The sequence below is a fragment of the Gallus gallus genome, chromosome 5 (assembly GCF_016699485.2).
Source record: "Gallus gallus isolate bGalGal1 chromosome 5, bGalGal1.mat.broiler.GRCg7b, whole genome shotgun sequence".
NCBI classification, from domain to species: domain Eukaryota; kingdom Metazoa; phylum Chordata; class Aves; order Galliformes; family Phasianidae; genus Gallus; species Gallus gallus.
The window spans coordinates 6,485,966-6,506,715 of record NC_052536.1 but is presented as its reverse complement, the minus strand read 5'-3'; the positions used below and the strand labels follow the sequence as shown (position 1 = coordinate 6,506,715).

Here is a 20,750-nt window from a genome sequence, read left to right as displayed (position 1 = left end):
GCCTAGTGCTTCTGCACGTACCGTCCCATATTCTGATGGCTCTCCCGTGACAAGAACAACTCAACAGTTTTTGACAAGATCGGTGACAGCAAAAATATCCACAGACTTGAATCCTAATTTTGTTCTGCCTTATGGCTCTCAGCTTTCCAAACTTTCTCCAGATATCCATGTCAGTAAACTCTCCAAACAGTTAAAGCTACCAGGAACTGCTTTGGAAACTGGAATGGCTGCTCCTGGTCTTGCTGCTATTACAGGACTTTCAAATCCTGAGCTTGCTGTCACGAATACATCTGCTACTACTAGTATCTCTGGGACTGCACATCTTCCACCTTTTGATGCAGACAGAACTGCATCAGATGAAGACAGAAGTATTGGAGTACCCACTGTTGTAACCACACATGCAGACTATCCACCACCAAGAACCTTAACTCACTCTCATTTTACCTCTGGTCAGACTTCACGTTCGATTGATACATTGCAGCTTGTCTCTTTTGTTCCTCCAGCACGGACTACCCTGCCATCCTTTGTTTCCATGACAACAGCGAGAGACAGCCACAGCTCAGGTTTCTCTGGGATTTCAAGCGCAGCCTCTGAAAGCAATTTAGCTCCAATCAGCTCTCCCAAACTCACTGTTTCACCTTCTGTGTGGACCAATACAGTGTCGTTGTCCTCAGCTGACACTGGCATTTCTCTGGTAAAAAATTCCATAGGAACAGCAGTAAGAGAAGTTCCTTTGAGTACTTCCACATCAGCAACTGAGTATCGTTCACTGTATTCAGTAGTTTCAGATCTGCAAAAGGAAACAAGAACAAATAATCAGCCGCTTTTCTTTGCCCCTTTTGCAGAGTACATGCATGCAATGTCTAGTCAAAATGTTTCACATTTACCTTTCACTGGAGCAAAGTTAGACAGTTTTCCAGAATTTGTTATAGATGGTTTTGCATTGAAAACATCTCCTGTCCCGTATCCGTCCCTTGCTACCGTAGTTCCTGCCAGCCTGCAGGAAAAGAATGGAAACACAGCTGAAAACGTTACTGATTTCTTCACTGCTGGGGACATTAATATCAGTGCACAGTATGAAGCACCGCTCCGTTTACATGTGCCTCATGTTAATGATGCAGGTGTTTTTCCCAGCTCTCTAGAATCACAAACAGCTGGTGCTGGAAAGATGACTTTACTGGCAAAAACCTTTAGCACAACACCAGCGCTGGCTTTTCAGCTCCCTGACAACTTGTCTCTTTCAGCCGGCTATGAAATTGGTGCTGCCCACAGCAGACTGCCAACCAAGCCTCCTGTTTCTGTAAGCAAGCCTTTTAGCTCGGCTCTCATACGTAGTTCTGTTACAGAAGAAGATACCGGTTCTGGAAATTTGGAGTTTATTGATAGCCAATTAGAGTCCTCTGGTTATTTGGTCATGGCTGATAAAAATCCAGCTACGTTAAGTGTGGAGGAGTGGGACACAAGTGCTGCAAGGCAGAGTCTAGATCCCACTAGTGTATCTAGTAAAGCCACTACTGGCATGCCTTTGCAGACCCCTTCCCTCAGTGCTCTGCAGTCAGTCATCATAACTTCTGTCCATCCATTACCAACACAACTAACTTCTGCTTTTTTCCCAACAACCAACTTTACCCATTCTGTCATTACAGTGTTATCTGGAGTGTCTTCTGGTGCAATACCTACGGTAGGAACTTCAGAAGCAAAACCACTAACAAGAAAATCATCTCCAGCTTCACCAGTGCCAGCTTCTTCCTTCTTGTCGCTAGGCACTGAAAACACACCTTTGCCATCTGTGATGGCTTTAAACACTCCGGTACTGACGCTAATAAAAAATAACACTGCCACAAAATTGACCTCAGTTCTAAGTTCAGTAGGAGCACATACAGATCTTCCTTCTGCAACAAGAAACACAGCTGCATCACCTGTGGACATGACAGCTATGTTTATAACTTCTAAAAGTAGCACTGTCATGGCTCCCACGCTTGCACCCACAGCACATGTACCAAGGCAGATAAAAACTACAGTCACTGACAGCCAGAAATTCCCAAGCTCAGAAATCACCAAAACATCAACCCCATATCCACTGACAATTACAGCAGCTTTGACATCTATTACAGCATCAGCGAAAGCAACTAGGCTTCCCCCTACTCGAGTGGAAAACACTTCTGCTCCTTCAGAAACAACAGCAGCAGCAGCTTTCGCTAACATGACTGCAGCTCCTCCTCTGGATTGCCGGCTCTCCTGGAACCTTATGGTTAAAACGGGTATGTGGGGCTACTGAATTTGCCGAAGGGCTCTCGCTTGTTTGTGAGGGGCACCTGGTGGTGAATGCTTATCACCACCTTATAGCTCTAAGAGTGATCTTTCACAGACTGCTATTCAACAGCCATAAATTAAATAGGTCTGGAGAGAACCCTTGCACAGGCTTCCTATGAACTCCTTATGGTAACACAGGGCGGCACCAGCAAATGTGCGTATCTGGAAGATGCAAGCAAAGAAGAACTGAAAAAGGATTTATGAGCATATATAATCTTGGGTGGTACTGAGGGACAATGAAATAACTGGTTTTAGTAGCTGTTAATATTTATACTACTAGCATAATAAACGGAATAATTATTTTTAAAGATAGAAGTAGCATGTATGCAGCATGACTGAAAATATGTCAGCGTAGCAACTCTGCAAATTATAAGAGAAAAAGCTACTGAAAATGTTAGTAAATGAAGTGTACAGACAGTTGGTAACTTGCAAGCAGTTGTAGCAGCAGAGTAACTCGTTTCTTTGTTTAGCTCTGGCTGTGAAGGAACGAAGTGGTCATCCTTTATGGGAGCCTCCTTGTGCAGCAGCAGCCCTGTACTCTGGGAAGGCTGCAGCAGTCCATCCACAGGCAATCAAACATCATCGTACCTCACTCAGAAAGGCAGCACTGCAAAGACTTGCTAAAGAAAACACAAGGGTTTGACTGTGCTCTGGAGCAGTGGGTTATTGTCACGAGAAGAGTGGTGACCTTGGGGACACTGCTGAGCCAACAGTTCTTACTCCCATTGGAGCTGCTGCAAGTCACTGATGGCTTCTTCTGCGATCTCCACCAGTTTATCCCAACACAAAAGCATTGAAAAAGGAAACAGTAGCGTGTTAATGCCTGGAACTAACAGGTAGCTTTTGCCATTTTGCAGTTCTGTTTTTGAACACGAGGAGGATGATGATCAGTAAATCCTTCAAGGAAAGTGTGACAAGAGGCCTTAACCAGGCGCTGAGACAAGCTTTCAACCAAAACGTCAGCACTCAGGTAAGCATGCCTGACTTAGATGCCTTCTTTTTACTGAGTAGCACCTGGTGATATTGTTTCGCCTATCAGCACTTATATCTTATTCCATCTCATTTCTACTATGCGATTACAAACAAACTCACAAATTTGTGTTGCCTGTAGGCTTTATGCATCTGGGTGATTTGGCTGTGTCAAAGACAAGTAGCAGGCATCTTTGTGGAGAGGTAGATAGTAGAAGGAAGTTGGTGGACTAGATAGTGTCAGGTATTCCAGTGTTGGTTGATGGGACTCTCTTCACCCTTCCTGGCTGCTTTCTCACTCATTCCTAATACATCAGTATCAGATTAGTTCTGACATGAGGGCAGTTGTGTATACTTGGTTTTGGGTCTCGGAGTGTGATGATTTCTTAACTGTGGCATTGCCTTTTTTGATGCAAATTCGAATCAGACTGATTAAAAGTTCTGCCTGGCTGCAGCTCTGTGTGTAAGTGGTGGCTCTGAATGCAGAATGCCTCTTAAAGAGGAGCATTGAGCTTTTCTTATGGAAAGCAGGCATAGATGACACCTGCTCTGGGCTCTAAAAAATACAAGGACCCTTCAAAAATCTTTGTCGTTTTATTTGAAAAAAAAAAATTGAAGAGAGAAACACACCTTTCTTTTGGGTACCTTCTGGAAAACTGCAGCTAACAGGAGTTTCTTCCTTTCCAGCAGTTTAGGAATGACTTGGTTAGCAGCCAGCCAAGTGCTGCTGTTCTTAGCCTTGATCAATTGCAAAAGCAGAGCTAGTAAATGAGGTGTCATTGCTGTTAGTCCATTCCCACTGAAAACTGAGTGACAAGTTAAATTCCACAGGATGAAAATCCTGAGCAAAGAGAGAGCATGTTTTGCTGAAAATAAATGAGAGAGGCATGTTCATCACCTTCCAGCTAAACTGGACGAAATTCTGCAGCTGAGCGTTAGAGCAGGTTGCTGGGGTACTGCTCTGCAGAACACACATTCCCACTCCTGTTAGGCGCTTCATTCTGAGCCTGAAGCTGTTATATGAGGTGTACTCATCCAGGAAGGAGGAAGAAGTAATTTTGCTCAAAATAGGGAGCATATCCTTTTACCTATGTGTGAATGAAGCCTTGACCTATATTGGAGATCCGTGTGTTGTCATGGCAATGCAACACTCCTTCAAAGGAGAGGACGCGTTGCATGGGCTGGAACTGAAGCTCCTCGAGCAGTTCTGTGAATCCCATGTCAGATGTGGTGCTGGTCCTGTACAGACAAGAGCCCTGCAAGTGAACCATATACAGAATGAGGTGTCTCGTCAAATAGTGGTTGCATTTGCAATCAAAATAAAATTGTTTCCCTGTGTTCTTTAGGTGGAAATCCTGGAGCAATCAAGTAACATCACAGTTGGTTACTATGTTACACGAGGGAGGCTGGTTTTTATACCAGCTGCTGTAGTTGAAAGACTAATTGCCTATGGAATTAGCAATGCCACAGCAGACTTAAAGCAACACATACTGAGTCTTCAGTCCATTGTGGCCTTGGCAATGCCATGGAAGCCGCTTCCTGCATACCACTTCCAGCTGAAGACAGGTGAGTGATGTCCTGCGTAGGCTGACAGTTGTGTGTTTTGTTAGAGGTCCTATGCAGAGGGGTGATGCTTGTCCTTCCCTCTGCTGTCTTACTTCCTCCCTGGTCTCCAGTGCAACACCACAACAAGAAGCAGCAAGACAGCCTGTGCTTTGATTTCACCTGCATGGTGACTGCCTCCAGTGCCAGCGGGACTGCTGGTAGTTTAGTAGGAATGCTGCCTTCCTGGATCACTGCCTCAGCTCTGTAAAGCAACAATTTTAATTATAATATATTTCTTATATATTCTCATGTATTTATGTACACATACGTTAAATATATATTCCCAGCACAAACAGAATGAGAATCAATATTAGAATTTAGTGTGTCTTATAAAAGCCAATGGCTTGCAAGATTTTAGAGTATAACTTCTGTTTCAGTATGACTCTCACTTGCTGCCCAGCTTTGAGTAAATATGCGTGCAGTGTGCTGGTCTTACCATTTTATGCATCAGTACAATGCTTAAATGACATAAAATGGTCTTATGTGGCACTGTTTTTACCTGCTTAGTTTGTACGCTGACCATGTTGCAGTTGGGCATCACAGAGGGTTATGCAACTAAGCATATTATGTCTTCACACAAATGCACTGTTTCTTTTCCAGAGCTGCAGTTTGTGAGTCAAACAGATAATATACAGTCATGCAGATTTGTTCAGACGATGGAGCAAAGGTTACAGAGAGCATTTCAAGATGCTGAAAGAAAGGTCTGGAACACCAGCAACAACCTAACAGTTCAGGTACAGCGTTGCCCTCTTTGCCAGTGCTTGTTGCTAAAGTTTCTGGGTTATTATTTGTTGTGTGTGTCCTTGTATTTCAATATAATATATTCCAACTTAACGTCTTTGGCAGCCAATATGGCAGTAAGTTTATGCTTTCCTCTGAAGTGAGATAGTTTTGTTTATCAGAGGTAAACTTAAAAATACAAGATTTATAGAAAAACTACTGTTTTGAAATTCAAATAGAGATGAAGTGTAAGGTATTCTTCCAGCTTTATATTTTTACTGAATATTCAGGCACCTTTTTTGCCTGCTCCAGTAATTCTGTATGTGCTTTATTTTTTTTTATTACTATTATTTTTCACTGAACTGAAACGAGACTACACATTATTTCTTTACCTCTTTCTCAGATTTTGAATACCTCCAAAGTCTCTCAAGCTGTCACTCTGTTTTATGTAGTCAACAACCAAAGCACAACTTTAAACGGCACGATTTCCAGCAACCTTCTTAATCAGCTGTCAGCAGAGCTGGTGGGTTTCTATTTAACCTACCCACCTCTCACCATTGCAGAGTGTAAGTATGTGCTTCTCAACACACACCTGCAAGATCAACCACCACCAAGCTTTTATATTGCAAACACCTTTGGTTTGAAGCTCGCAGATGATAGGTTATTTTGATGATAACTTTCTGTTACTTTAAACTTAGTTTAAGAGAAAGAATGAAGTGAATGGGAATGTAAAAGTTGTGGGTTTTGGTTTTTTTTTTTTGGCAGTGGGGGAATCAGTATCTGCTTCAGTTGTGTATAGGAGAAAAAAAAAGCCTATGCTGAGTTCCAGGCAAAGTTAAATAGCACATAAAGTAAAAATCTCCCCAGTTTGCTGTTTCAGATTAACTAAGTCCAACACATAAAGTTCATCTTTGGCATAGCCCTTTGCTATGTGAAAGACTGAGCCCTCAGTGTTTGGTCCAGGAGCATGACCCAGTAGCATGCCACCACATTTGTTGAGTGGGTCTACCAACATACCTCTTTTCTGAAAGTCGTTGGGTATCTGCTGAGCTTCTTACTCAGTTGTTGATGTTGTGTCAATAATTCACTTGCATTACCTCAGTATGAAGAATCAGAGGTACAAAGAGCTAGATGAGGTTGTATCATGCAGTCTGTGATATATATGATCTCTGACTTTGCTAATTTCTCTAGAAAGAATAAAGAGAACATTTCATAATGTGGATTTCTGTTTAATCTGCTCTGTAAATTCAGTCTGTGTAACTAAGCTTGCTGTAGTGACAGGTTATCCATGCACTGGAAGATATCAATTCTCACTGAAAGTGAGAGTAAATAAACCTAATAGGTACATTTGTTCATGACAGTGGTGCCTGGTTAAGTAAGGGCATGTCTCAGCTGATCTCAGCATTAGATAAGTGTCTTCATGCAATACTTACTAAATTTGATCTACTGTGCTCAAATACCCCTAAAGTTCTGGTTATGCTTCTGGGAGACGTCAAAGTCATTGATAGTGCTGTAACATTGCCAGAGTAGTTTGTAATTTTTCATTTTGCAGGCACTGATGATTGGATATGTGAGAGCAGAGCCAAACATGTATTTAGGATCAGAATACTCAACTGAATAGATTTGTAGCTTCAAATAAAATTAATAAGGTTCTTGTTTGTTTTATGATTCTGAGAAGAACTAGAACTAGACTACTGAAAATTGAGCACTGGGGAAAGGTGTAAGTTACCTGTTTGGCAAGTATACCTTGTTTACGAAGAGCCCAACGGTAATCATCTCATGCAGCTCTTCATCAGGTTCTTGCCCAACAAACAAGTATGTGGTGTATGTGATCCCCCTCCAGAGCGAGGAGGGTGGAAATCACAGCTAACCATGCAAATATTTGAAAAGGGAATGTATGTTAATCTTGAGACATAACCTATCCACATCAGATATTTGCAACCAGGTGACTAGGTGAAAATGCCCAGTGATGAGTTCTGCTGCTGCAACACATGTAGTTTCAATTTAAATGAGGCTTGCCACTACTTGGTGCTTTTTGCAAAAGGCAGTGCAGGCGCATGCTTGATAGTCAGCAGCTGTAGAAGACATTTGTCATGAAGGAAGAGTCTCATGTGGGATTGCAGTTCTCTGCCAGTCCTCGGATGTGATGAACTGACCCAACTGAGTGTTTAGCAAGTGCTTCTTTAACAAGTAATGGCTTATATTTCATTCTGGAGTTCTTGGTTTTATTCCCAGCACAGCAGGTATGCAGCAGATGCATGATCTTAATGTGCACGTAGTATTTATGGCTTCAGACTGATGGCATGCGTTGTGAAAATGTTTGCTTTGAAAAGTGCTTTATGCTTATTCATGTGGTGGTGCAGTGGTTTCAGTTTATCAGACAAATGGTGCTGTCACTTTCAGAGCACACTGTTTCCCCCTGGACTCTGGCAGCTCCTCCAGAGCCCTCACAGTCTGTCATGGAAATGGGCAGCTCAGGACATATAGTGAAATTTCTTCTCAGAAGCAGTTGCTGTTCATGATCAGATATTGTACAGTGTTTACTATCTCAAACCGCTGTGGAGTTTAAAAATGAAGGTAACTTAATAGCAGTGTATCAACGTGGAAAGCAGAGATATTTTCTGAAATAAGTTCCAAGTAATAATGCTTTCCACCTTGCATAAATCTGTTGAGAAAAAGCTGATGCGTATGAAGAATTAGCAGCGTGTTAAACTTCACAGCCTAACACGCTTCTGAGATGCAAAACATAATAAAAGGCATCAAAATAGCAAACATCAGTTTCTCACAGCTGTAAGCACATATGGTAGTAATACCTTAAATGCTGCAGTGTGTGGTGTGATTTCAGTGTGCCTGTACCCCACTCTAAGCCATTTTCACACTTTTGTTAATCTTGTTCATGGTTCATATGGAATTGTATTCTGGTTAATGGAAGCTGATGGTCGTGTATTTTAATTAATAATATTTTACATTTAAATTGTGGCTTGACATAAGTAAGGGTTGAATCACAATATGGCCATGGAAAGTTCTCTTATGTTCCTGGAGGATTACTCACGTAGAGAAAGCAGCAGAGATGTATATAACATGGAGATATGCATATCATATATCATCTTTAGTAATAGGTAATCCTTGGCTTTACCCGCAGAAAGCATACATGCAAATAGTCTGGCAGCAGAAGATATGTTCTGTGTTGTGCAGCAGCACTTATACAGTTTACATTTCATGTCCTATTTCAGACAGAAGAGAAACTGTAATCCTGAAATTTGTGTCTCTAGACCTTCTTCCTTGGTTGAGCAGTCACGTAACTGTCTTTATGGAGAAGCTATAGATCAATCTTATTTATTGACATCTAGCTGTGTTGTTCAGGGACGTAAAATTTGTGAGATGTAATATTATGAAATAATTTCTACTTTTGTTTTAAAGCTTTGGAATATCCAAACCTTGATGTCTCAGAGTCAACTAGAGACTACTGGGTGATCACAGGTACTTTTTAATCTCCTTCCATGCATTTGAGAGAATAACTTTTAGTCCTCAATTATAGTAACACATCTGTACAGTGATTTTATATAAAAATAAATGGCTGCCCACTGAACACTTCTATTGCATTCCATTGGACAAATGTATCCGAAGTTACTCTTGGATGTGACTGAGATTTGTCATCTTGAGAGGGCAGAGAAGTCCCCTGCACCCAATGCTTGCCTCAGAATTTATGTCATTTTGGGTTCAGGTGTTTATAAGAGCAGCTATTTTCAGAATTAAAACACAGTTGTTGTTTTTTTCTGGGACTTGGACTTAAAGCTGAACTCAGAAGAGGCTTGCAGACGAAACCCAGCAAGGAAAAACAGGTGCTCTGTTAAGCCAAGGGAAGCGTGTTAGAATCTGCTGACTGAGTTTGGGAACCTTTGCATTTTTTACCTGAAGCATTAAGTGCATAACTTTCTGTTTATAGAAAAAAAAACATCGTTTCATTTGTATCAAGTTCCCCTTCAGACGTGTTCTGACTTCAGAAATGCTAAGTGAGCGAGGGAGAGAGGCCCTTTTTCCCAGATACCTTTGAGTCAGTAGATCCCAAAGCCTTCTTATCAGTGTGTCTGTAGCTGGACTGGTTTAATGCTCAGGGGAGCGAAGGAAAAGGCGCCTGACGTGAAATGGCTTAAACTCTGCAATCTCCTTCCAGTATCAATCAGTGTGACTTGGTGCCTGTTATGTCTACTCCAAATTTTCAGGTTGAAAATAAGCGTATGCAGAGATGATCATCCTCTGAAGTGCAGCTCCCCCACTGATACCCCATTTTTTTTTGCCTTTGTGCACTTACTGTGGTGGAGTACTGTTGGTACTACAATGGAAATAGTGTTTTCAAAAAACAAACAAACAAAAAAAGCTCCTCATGATGATCCCAGATGAATTTTTAAATAACACTGAAAAAATCATACATATTTATGAACACAAATGAGCACGCTGTATCACTTATTCGAACTCTGTGTCAGTTTAGCGTATATTTTATTTTACATTCATTAGCGTTTAGGAAATATCTATTCAATGATAAATGCTCCCGAAAATAAATATTTTTAAACAGTTGTGTAGAGCTCCAACTTCAGATTTCAAAACTGCTGGGTGAAAAAAGCCTTGCTGTTTGCCTAACAGGAGCATCTGGCTGTTTCTTTGATAAGCATAAAGCCAGACAGCTCCCAAAGTGGTTTTCACTGACCTTTACGTTGGAGATTATGGATTAGGTGCTTTTCTGAGCCATTTTGGTAAATGAATGGCTTGGGACTTTTTTTTTTTTTTTTTGGAAGATTTTATTCTCAGAAGCATCGTTGGCAATATCTAAGAACAGTGCATCGAGTGAGAAAGAAGCACGTTATATCTCAGCAGGGAATCGCTGAGAGGACAGAACTCTTGTGAACAGTGTCCAGTTATTTTACTTCTAATCTAGTTGGTACATCCCCGTCAAACAGCCCTGCAAACCATGTGTTATTTAATCTATCAGTGTGAGATGTGCTGACATGTGATTTTCCCCATTCCTGCAGTTATACAAGGGGTTGATATTGCATTACTGGGACTGAACAATCAGAGCTTTGCAAGATTAATGGAGCAGCGCTTGGCCCCGCTGTTCATGATGTCCCATCAGCAAGGAAGACGCTTCAAACGTGCCACCACTGTGGGCAGCTACACTGTGCAGGTGATCAGTCCGACATCAGTTGCACCTAAATGTGCTTTATGAGGAGCTTTGTCTGGATGCATGCTACCTGAATGTGTGGGGAAAGCTCTTTAACAGTGTTGAGATTTCCTGTCTGTTTTCATGAGCATCGAAGGAGCACATGCAGTATGCATGGCATTAATAATGGGTTCCTTTTGTTGAAGTCAGCCATGTTTTCATGCCTCTCATCTTCTAAAAATTGTCACTATTGATACAGTATGCTTATTTTAGCATAAAGTCTCCAACATAATGAGTAGTTTTGATTTTTGTTCTAAAGTGTGGAAAAAAAGGTACTTAGCTCTTCCATCATTGGGATAACTCAATAAGGATAGAACTTTTCCTTTTTGTTGAAAAAATGTGTGAGGCAGTCCTTCTGCAAGGTTAGCCATCGAATCACATGTCCACAGATCACATGATGAAGTAGACATTTGAGCCCTGAGTAATATATTAATTGTCTTTCTACTTTGTGGCAATATTTAATATTCATTTATTTGAAACGTTCCTATCTTGCTTTGTCACTAATTCAGCCAAATGATGCTAGTGGTCAAGAGTTTTCAAAGAGAAACTCTTCTCATGACAAAGTTGGTGCTTTTTCCTTTAGCTATGTGTTATTTTTCAAGAACTGCTTGTTGAGAGACATAAAAACAAATGACCACTTTTTTTTGCCCACCATTCTGTATATTTTTTCACTGAAAGAGTCTGAAAAAGGAGTATGTTTTTATGTACTGAAAGTGTGAACTTCTGTAACATTTTCCATGAAAATAAGACATATAATGGGTTATTATTAATAGAGAAGCATCACAAAATTCCTTTCTGCTCTTGTCATTCTTGGTGTTTGGCACTTCCTCTAATCTCAGGAAACGCAGAGGTTCAATTTTAAAATTCTGCTGGTGTTTTCCTGATTAAAACTGAGAAAGCACAGTTAACCTGGCATCAAAAATAATGAACGTGGCGGTAAAATGTGAGGGAAATTTTCAGATGCAATGTGTCAGTAAGGTGTGGTTCTCCACTGTAGGACAGATGTTAAGAATTCCCTCTTTACAGAGGACTGTGTTGTCCAAGCATCTGAACCTCTCCCTTTTACTGTATGCCTTTCCTTTGCATTAGGATTATAGTTAAGGATTTTCATGAGGGCAGTCAGCCCTCACTAATCTTAATAGACTGTAGCATAGAGGGGAAACCCTGCTCCTCTTATAATATTTGCCTGCAGCTTATGCTTATATCAGATCTGACAATTGGCAAGCACTGCCTTCAGATAACTTCTTGCTGGTTTTGCAATGATATGATACAAACACGGTTTGTTTATCTTTCTCTCATTTTCTCATTTTTCTGAAAGATGGTAAAAATCCAACGAATTCCAGGACCCAAGGAGCCAGCAGAACTGACATACTATACTTTATACAATGGGAAACCTTTGCTGGGCACTGCAGCTGCCAAAATTTTGAGTACTGTTGACTCCCAGCGGATGGCCCTGACACTGGGTTATGTGATTCAAGTTCAAGCTGATCGTAAGAGTCCTTTTCAAGTTTCTCTCTGTTAACCTCTCTCTTTTTTTCTTTTTAATGACAGTTTAATGTATGAACTGATGCCTTCAACTAATTGAATCTCTCAGTTGTCTGAGGTGTTGGCCCAGGTGGAATTAAATTTATAGAGTTGATTTCCATACTGGATCTCCTTTCTGGCTAAACATCATATAAAATGGGACTTTCTGGGGCCATTACTTCAGCCATCTCTCTGCCTGAAGGAGCAGTAATACTGGAAAAATTACCAGTAATGGGGATAGGAAAAGAGGGAGCTACCGTAATAAGTAATTGATGTATCATCCATAACCATATGATTGAGTTAGAAGGCTGAAGTATAGCATCATTTCCAGGGAATGAACTGTATACTGTACCTGACCCTTGATTTGATCATGGTCTGTTATTGACTTTTATGGGACTAAAATTGCAGATTTCCATTCCTGCCTCCGTAAAGCCTAGCATTTAAAATCTAAACTACTTTGTTTTCAATGAGAATGTTTAGTAGCTTTGTTTTTGCTAAAGCAACTGTAGAGAACGTGTAGCAGCTTTATGACTCTGTGGAGTTTTGTTACTTATATGGGTATTTAGGTAATTATATAACAGCTGCCACAGATGATCTAACTTTGTACTTCTATGATCTGATAATGCAGCCTCATTCATCTTTAGATTTTCCGAAAAGTTAAACATACATACAGTATTGTAAAGAAAACGTACAGAAGTGGAAATGATGACCTTGGGTAACTGAGATTCCAAAACTGGAGTGCTTAAAATGTAGGAGGTAGAACCATCTTTGTACCTTATTAAGGAAAGAAATCAATTTGTCTCATTTTAGACACAATGTTCATAGTCAGCCTTTGTGTTCCCAGAGAAAATATTTCATTTCTCCTCGTAATTTCTGTTACAGCAGATTGAAAAGTTCTGTAGCAAAATGGAGTAAGAAAAGACATCTACCCTCAGGAGCTCATAGTCTGGTTAGACAGATGAATAACAACAACTATAACAAGAAAAAAAGAACAAAGAAAGTTCCTGTTTCATAGATGAGGGACTGAGTTATAGCACAATGAAAGCTTGCTTCAAAATCCACCAAAATCCTGTTGAATTTGCATAAGCAACTGGTTGACTTATTGAGAGTAACATTTTTGCAGGCAGTAACTGAATTCAGGATTTAAAACCAGGATTCCTAAATGTTAGTCCCATTTGTCATAATGTCATTGTTTCTTCTGCATCCTCTACAAATAATAGTTGTACTTTTTTTTTTTATTATGGTTGGACTGGATGATGCTGTGGGTCTTTTCCAACCTTAGTGATTCTATGATTTTATGATTCTATGATTTTTCAATAATTTTCTGCTCACAGAATTAACATTATTTTCTGATAAAATTCAGATTCTCCTTCCTTCCCCACAGCCCTTTCATTCCCAACATATGTGTTCAGAGTCGTTAATTTAGAGTTATACAAGCTCATTGAGAAGTGAACCTCGAAAGGTTACTTAATCCTAGGGTTCAGCTTGGTTTTTTGGACAGTCTGTAAGCATACTGTTACTAATAGGTATATAGTGGTGCTATTCCTGCTCAGCCTAGCAAACTGCATTGGCTTAGCAAGAAGGTGCAGACATGCAATGAAAATGAGCTCAGCCTTCGAACACACTTTCAGCTGGCTTTCATAACTGCTGCAGAGCCAGAGCATTATGGTCTGCATTCAGTCTGATCCTGAAAGGCGCTGTGTGCCTCTGACAGCTAATAAGCTCAATGACATTTGAAAGCATTAGTCCCCAAGGAAATAGAAAAGGCTATTTTACATTGATATGTTCACAATTGCCTATCCATGCCAGCAAACAGTGGCAAAGGAAAATAAATAGAGAAAGCATGTTGTAGTCCACAAAATATTTCACTGAAGGAAAATGCAGAGTCATAAGGAGATTATCTGGTGTTTTTCAAGAAAGAGGTGTAATGGTAACGGGTTTATGTAACAGAAGGTTCTCCTGTGCGAGTACAAGTTGAGGATGCATACTAAAGGACTTTATTCTGGTGAAATGGAATCTAAAAGCATTCAAGTACCACTCCATTTCAGAAAGGTATCCTTTTCCTCATGCCATTATTAATATATCTGCAAATAGCTCTTTCTGTCCTTACTGATTCTCCTTCAGAAATGATGGATTAATTTTGATCTTAACTATGACAAAATATTCCTAGAGCACAAGAGAAGCATTTTGTTACTGCTCTGCTGGTGTCAGTAATGACTGTTAGCATGCTTAGCTTCGTTGTCTTTGAAAAAGCTGAGCCAATTTACTCTTGTAGAGCCATTTAGACTGCACTACCAGGCATGAGCTCTGTGTGTATACTTCCAGCACGTATACTATCTTACTATAAGCTGGTTGTGTTTTGAAAAGTAAAGGATGTATTACTTAAATCTCTTCTTAAAAAAAAAAATAATAATTTTACTTACTCTGTAAATGAATATTTGAGTGATATCTAACATCATCTAGCATGGCTTGGGAGCTGATGGCAGGTTTTGAATTGAATATGTGAATTGAACAGTGTTGCTGATTCTTTTACTTAAGAAAATAAAGGCATAAATAGGTACTAGCAATCCTTCTATGCTAATCATTATATGGAGGCAGTTGAAGGTGCTTTTGGAAGCAGTTTGCATCTTTAATTTACACAGTGAAACTTACCAATGTTGGTTTGCAATCTTCTGTAGCTGTGGTGAAGAACCCACCGAACAACTTGTGGATCATTGCAGCGGTCCTGGCTCCCATTGCTGTGGTTACAGTTATCATCATTATCATTACAGCAGTTCTGTGCAGAAAAAACAAGAATGACTTCAAGCCAGATACCATGATGAACCTGCCTCAAAGAGCTAAAGTGAGTGGCTTATCTGCAAATCCAAGATGTCTCTTTGCTTTCTGAAGTTTTTACTCTGATTCTCTGCTAGGTGTAATTGAAGGATTCTTTGGTTTCTTGATGCAACAGACAGCAGGATTGCTGTGATTTCAGCTTTGCTGAGAGTTGTAGATTGGGGTGAGAGCTGAAGGAAGGCATGATGCATATGGCAGGTCCTTTTTCCTTATCTTAGCACAGCTGCAGATGGGTACAGCTGGTGCCAAATGATACTTAAAAGTACTTAAGTACTTTTAAGTATTTTAGATACTTAAAAATGGTACTTAAAAGACATTTTCATTTCATTTCCAATATGCTTATCTAGTTATCTCATATTACCAAAGTACTGTTAAGACTAGATCTGGAAAACTGAAACAAGTAATATTCAAACACACACAAAAAAATTAATATCACTGCAGTATCGCATAATGTCCCACTGAAATGTCTAAAATACAGACCAGGCTTTATTAGGGGCTACTGTGAATATTATGCACAACTTAATTCCTATATGTAATCTCAGCTCCCAGCTGAAGTACAAAAGGAGACTAATTTATACGTTGTTTTGAGCTGTCGTCATTATCAGCTACGTTATAGCTGAGTGAAGTTAGTATGTAAGAAAAAGATTGCTGGTTGGAGCTGCAACAGAAAAAGAACTTATTTTAATATTTCACAGTTATCATTCCAAAAAGAAAAAGAATTTCTGGTTTTGACTTTTCTCCAAGAAGACAGATTTAATAAGGCTATGATACAGGTGATCAGGTGGAAACCTATTCCCTCAGCCTGCATTTACACCAGCAGTCAGTGTGGTCACGCAGGAGTTGGATCTGCAGAACAAAGCAATTGGTGCTGAGCTGCCAGCATCCCCCCTACATTCATTTCAACTGATTTTATTGCACACCTGCTCACATTTGCAACTTCATTGCAACGTGCCCACTTCCAAAGTACATTTCCGATTTTTCCTTCATCTGAAAGAAGGTTTGTGAGGCCTGAGATTGTGAATCTAAGTATGGTCAGTGAAGGTAGCTTGGAGATTTACTTCAAAGGTGCACTCCTGATCCAAACTACAGTGCTGGTATAGAAGCTTTTTCAGTTCGTTTTTGGTATATTTTGACACTCAGTAAAATATAATTTAGTTCATTAAATAGAAAGTGATTCCTTTTAGAATGAGAGCTAAATTGGTTTGTGCTTAGTTTCACAAAGATGGTTCCATCAGAAAGGTTCAGCCAGATCTAGCTTGGGGTATACACCGCTGTATTGACCATAAAGGAGAAATCCAGCAGCAGGATGGAAATGGACTGCTTTTATCTTTCCTGATTGCAGCATCTTTACTTAAAATAAGACTAGGGAACGTGTTTTAGGAAGATAATGTTATAAGATCATTTTGAAAAGAATGGTTTCATTTTTGTTTTTAATTCCAGTATGAGTGACCTCAGGAATAGCAGTAACTGCCTGAACGGTAATTGCTGCGTTCCGTGCAGTTTGGCAATACAAGAAGCTGTTGATGTCATGTCTACATCACATTTTAAATGAATATATAGGAAGAAATTCTTTACTGTGAGGGAGGTGAGACACTGGGACAGGTTGCCCAGAGAGGTTGTGGATGCTCCCTCCCTGGAAGCACTCAAGGCCAGGCTGGATGGGTCTGTGAGCAGCCTGGTCTAGTGGGAGGTGTCCCTGCCTATAGCAGGGGGTTGGAACTTTGGTGATCTTAAAGGTCGCTTCCAATCCAAACCATTCTATGATTCTGTATGATATTTCATTGCTCAGAAAATCAAACTGCTTGATTAATGCTGCATCTGATTTATAAGTGATTAATGCTGCATCTGATTTATAAGTGGGGTCGCAGCAGAGTGATTTTTAATTTAAGGAACAGCTTTGATATTCTGCTTATGCAGGCCTGACATTTGCTTCTATATCACTGGAATGTTTTCGATACCTTTTGAATATGAGGAGAATGTCATGGGATGCGTACAGCCTTGGGTTTCAGCTGTTGTTTTCGAGCGGTGCTCCCTTGTACCAAGGGAGCTGGCAGAGCAGAGCAGCCTGTTCATTGCTGCAGTCCTCCTGCTGCTGCGAGCGGAGGGATGCTGCAGTTCTTCACTAAGCAGAGCTGCCTGCCACAGCCCTTCGGGGACTCACTCGTCCCGTGTCAGCGGGTAGGATGCCTGAACGCAGCACGGAGGGGAAATGAAACGCCCAGCTTAAATATCCTTCTGCAGAGTGGGGTACGATGTAACAGCAGGATTGCTGCCTCTGCCTGGTAATTTAGGAATGACTTTGTTGTTCTCACAGACTGACGGCTAAATAAGTAGGGTTTAAAAAATGACCTTTCTTGTACCATGTATTTTATAGTGTCTTAGGAATTGTGTTGTGTTTTGTTGCCATTCTGAATTGCCTGGGGAGCCAGTGGGATCAGGACTAAGTTGCAGGGAAGTAGCAACGTTACCTTTTCTTCCCCAGCTTTTCATTTTTCACAACTTTCCAGTTGTGAAATTAAAAGAAGTTAAAAAATAAAAGTAAAATAGGTGAAATTCTAAAGGGAATTTATCTTAGTGTTCTTATCTTAATGTTCTTGAAATACTGCTTTTGTTTTGAGATATGCTGTTTTTACTCTGAGGTTTTGGGCAGGTGTTCACTTTTACCTCTCTTGCTTCTGTATTCACAGCATGCTTTTTTAAAAGGCTGTAATCTGAAATCTTTCTTTTAGTGCATGACAGTGTAAGCTTGCATGTAAACAGAGAGAAGATCTGCAGTCTAAGACCCACCAGCAAAAAGAAATAGTGTAGGCCATGAGAAAACAGCCACCATTAATTTTGTAAAGGGCATGGAACAAAGAAACCTGAGACACTGCCTGCGTTTGTGGGTATATATGCAGAAGGAGGGAATAACCATCCTTTCTTCTCTTTGTTCCCTTTTTTGTTCTTCCCTTTATTTAAATATCAGCGTCATTTTCATAATCATTACAAGGAAAAATGTCCCAGTAACATTTCTCCATGTCCATTCTACCCTTTTCCAGGCAGTGTAATTTAATCATCTAATCATGTCTCATTTCAAAATCAATATTCAAATCCCCCTCCGTCGGTCTCTCTGAGTACTGTGGCCATATTGGACACCTATGCTTGCCGTGCCTTAGCACTGCCTGATCGTGACTCAGTCTTGCCAGTTCCCTTCAGGGGTGGTAAAGCCATCTGTTCCTGTGGACTTTCTCAGAGCAGGGTTCCAAGATCAAATTTTATTTAACGCAATATGTCCTCCGATGAGGATAGCTTTTTCGGCTCTTCCTTAATGCAGTTTGTTACCAGGCATGGTGGTAAGTAGAATTTAGATTAAAATCATCTTTATTTTGTTCCTCTCGCACATACAAGCTGGGACTCTGTAGAATCCTGTAAAAATTCTCATATTCTGTCTCTCCTGTTGTGTTTTTTTTTTGTAAAGTAAGATATGAATTAGAGTTTGTGATACCTGATTTAATCATATTTTCTTTTTTGTTGCCTATTTTTGCAGAATAACTGTGATAGTCTTGACTAATGGTTAATATAGATACTAAGGCTGAAAAGCATTGTATCGATTAAAAGTATTACTGTCCAGAATGGTGTGCAGTAGTTCTTCCTAACTGTCTTTGCACAGCTACTACTTCCTTTTCTCATTCCTTTCCTCCCTTGGTAGCTAGTGGCTGCTTTTATGGTCCCTTGCCTTCAGAGGAGGGCAAGCAGAAGGCTGTCAGGGGTGGTAGCATCACGATTTGCCATGGGGTAGTGACGGTGAATTGGCTTTCCTCTGATACACTGCAGGATCTATCGTGCCAGTGCGTGGAGACGTCTGCTCCCCAGACCAGAGTTAGCCCAATTACTATCTCCTTCATACACTGGATCTGTTTATCAGATGAATTCTGAAGTACTTGAGCACGTTAGAAATCATCAGCCTTGGTTTAAGCAGGAGATAGGGAACACAATACAGAATCCCATAAACAGCATTTTTTTTCTTTCTTTCTTTTTTTTGTTAAGAACACAGTTTTTCATTTTCAGACTGAGGTTGCCTGTGAAATTTATCTGTATTTTTAGCTATAGCCCAGATTCAGGAAGGGACAGAACAAGGGAAAATGTTTTTTTTTTTTTTTTTTTTTTAGAGCTCATTCTTTTTCTGTGCACAAATCAGCAGATTTTTTATTGTTCTGACTTTATTCTGGAATGAAAATACTCAGTGGCAGCAGGACAGGAACCTGAGAGGGACCACTTGGCTTTAAACATCTAATTTTGATGTGTTCCCCAAAGTAAGTTTGAGGGCTAAAATCAGCCTTATCTGTCTTTGGAATCGTTTTGTGATGTTTCTTTAGCATTCTACAGATAGTCTTTGTACTTCAGGAAGAATACATATTTCTGGGACAAATGAACTCAGTTAAATGCAGCAAGAACATTGTTGTATGTTACATATTTTTCCCAGAGTTGGCCAGGAATGTCTGAGTGGTTCTTCTCTTCCCAATGGAAAATGCATTTTTGAAAGTTAAGTTTTGCTTGAATTATTTAATTTCTCCATTGGGAGAATCCACCTTTCAGTGGCTGCTTTGCCCTGAACATGTCATTTCTGCTTTTGCTTGCAGAGGCAGCAGGGAAAGCACAGCCGTGGCTTCAGGCTGGGCACACGGCACTTGGCTGCCAGGGCTGCAAGCCTCTTGCAAATGCCACTTTGCAAGAGAAACAAGTAAAATTAATACGAACTTTCCCAGTAGGCAACTTGAAAGCCAGAGGGAATATGATTTCACTATTCTGAGAAGAATGATTTGGGGGTTGGGAAGGGAAAGACGGGGGAATCTTGCCCATGAAACTTTCATTTGTGCCTTTTTTGCTTTGTCTTGATCTGGAATAAATTACTCCCACCTCCTTTGGAAACAGATGATTTTTTCATGGAGAAAGTTTTTTGTTTTCTATATGGCCTTGCTTTTCTCCCTTTTTATATTTTCCTTTTTTACATTTACTTTTGCATTGTCTGTCAAAGGAATTTCTGGGGTTTTCAGACAGGGAAAGCCAGGTTTAATACTAATTAATCATGTTTAAAGTATGTGTAATGGAGACCTTATCAGAAGAATTGCTTTGTTGGACGTTCGTATTGCAATCTACACATTTTTACCTCTAGCTTATTTAATTAAAGAAGTAAAGGGGTAGTGGAAAATTGGGTATTCAAGTGGAAATTTTGTTTTAACATATGACACATTCTGGAATATTTTTCTCCCGCTTATTTTTGCAGCCAGTACAAGGCTTTGACTATGCCAAGCAACATTTAGGTCAGCAGGGAGCTGAAGATGAAGTTTTACCAGTAACTCAGGAGACTGTCGTACTTCCACTTCCAGTCAGAGATGCTCCTGCCTCCCAGGAGAGAGAAATTACTCAGGATGGGAGCACCATTAAAACAGCCCAATCCAATGATACAAGGAAAAGGTATGGAGTTGTGTGTTTTTGCCGAGGGGTGAGTGGGGTACGTGTTGCCATTGCTTAGGAAACATTGAAAGGTTTGGTACCCAAGCACCATGTGTGGAAGATGATACCTCCACAA

The 20,750-nt window shown here is 40.2% G+C and overlaps 1 protein-coding gene across 9 annotated transcripts in view; it reads left to right on the top strand.

The window, feature by feature from the left end:
* The window catches only part of KIAA1549L (KIAA1549 like), a 109,192-nt gene that overhangs the window by 40,631 nt on the left and 47,811 nt on the right, over positions 1-20,750 (top strand). For 8 of the 9 annotated variants that reach the window (XR_005860076.2, XR_005860077.2, XM_015286324.4 and 5 more), the window contains exons 3-12: positions 1,647-2,261; positions 3,171-3,283; positions 4,629-4,848; positions 5,488-5,621; positions 6,011-6,173; positions 9,028-9,087; positions 10,635-10,786; positions 12,141-12,312; positions 15,025-15,188; positions 20,445-20,635. Coding sequence is in view for 7 of the 9 variants with exons in the window: in XM_015286324.4 (XP_015141810.1) it covers positions 1,647-2,261; positions 3,171-3,283; positions 4,629-4,848; positions 5,488-5,621; positions 6,011-6,173; positions 9,028-9,087; positions 10,635-10,786; positions 12,141-12,312; positions 15,025-15,188; positions 20,445-20,635 (1,984 nt within the window). In the remaining 2 variants the exon portion in view is untranslated. The remainder of the gene's footprint in view (positions 1-1,646; positions 2,262-3,170; positions 3,284-4,628; positions 4,849-5,487; positions 5,622-6,010; positions 6,174-9,027; positions 9,088-10,634; positions 10,787-12,140; positions 12,313-15,024; positions 15,189-20,444; positions 20,636-20,750) is intronic. The other variant, XM_015286328.4, reaches the window with a different exon arrangement.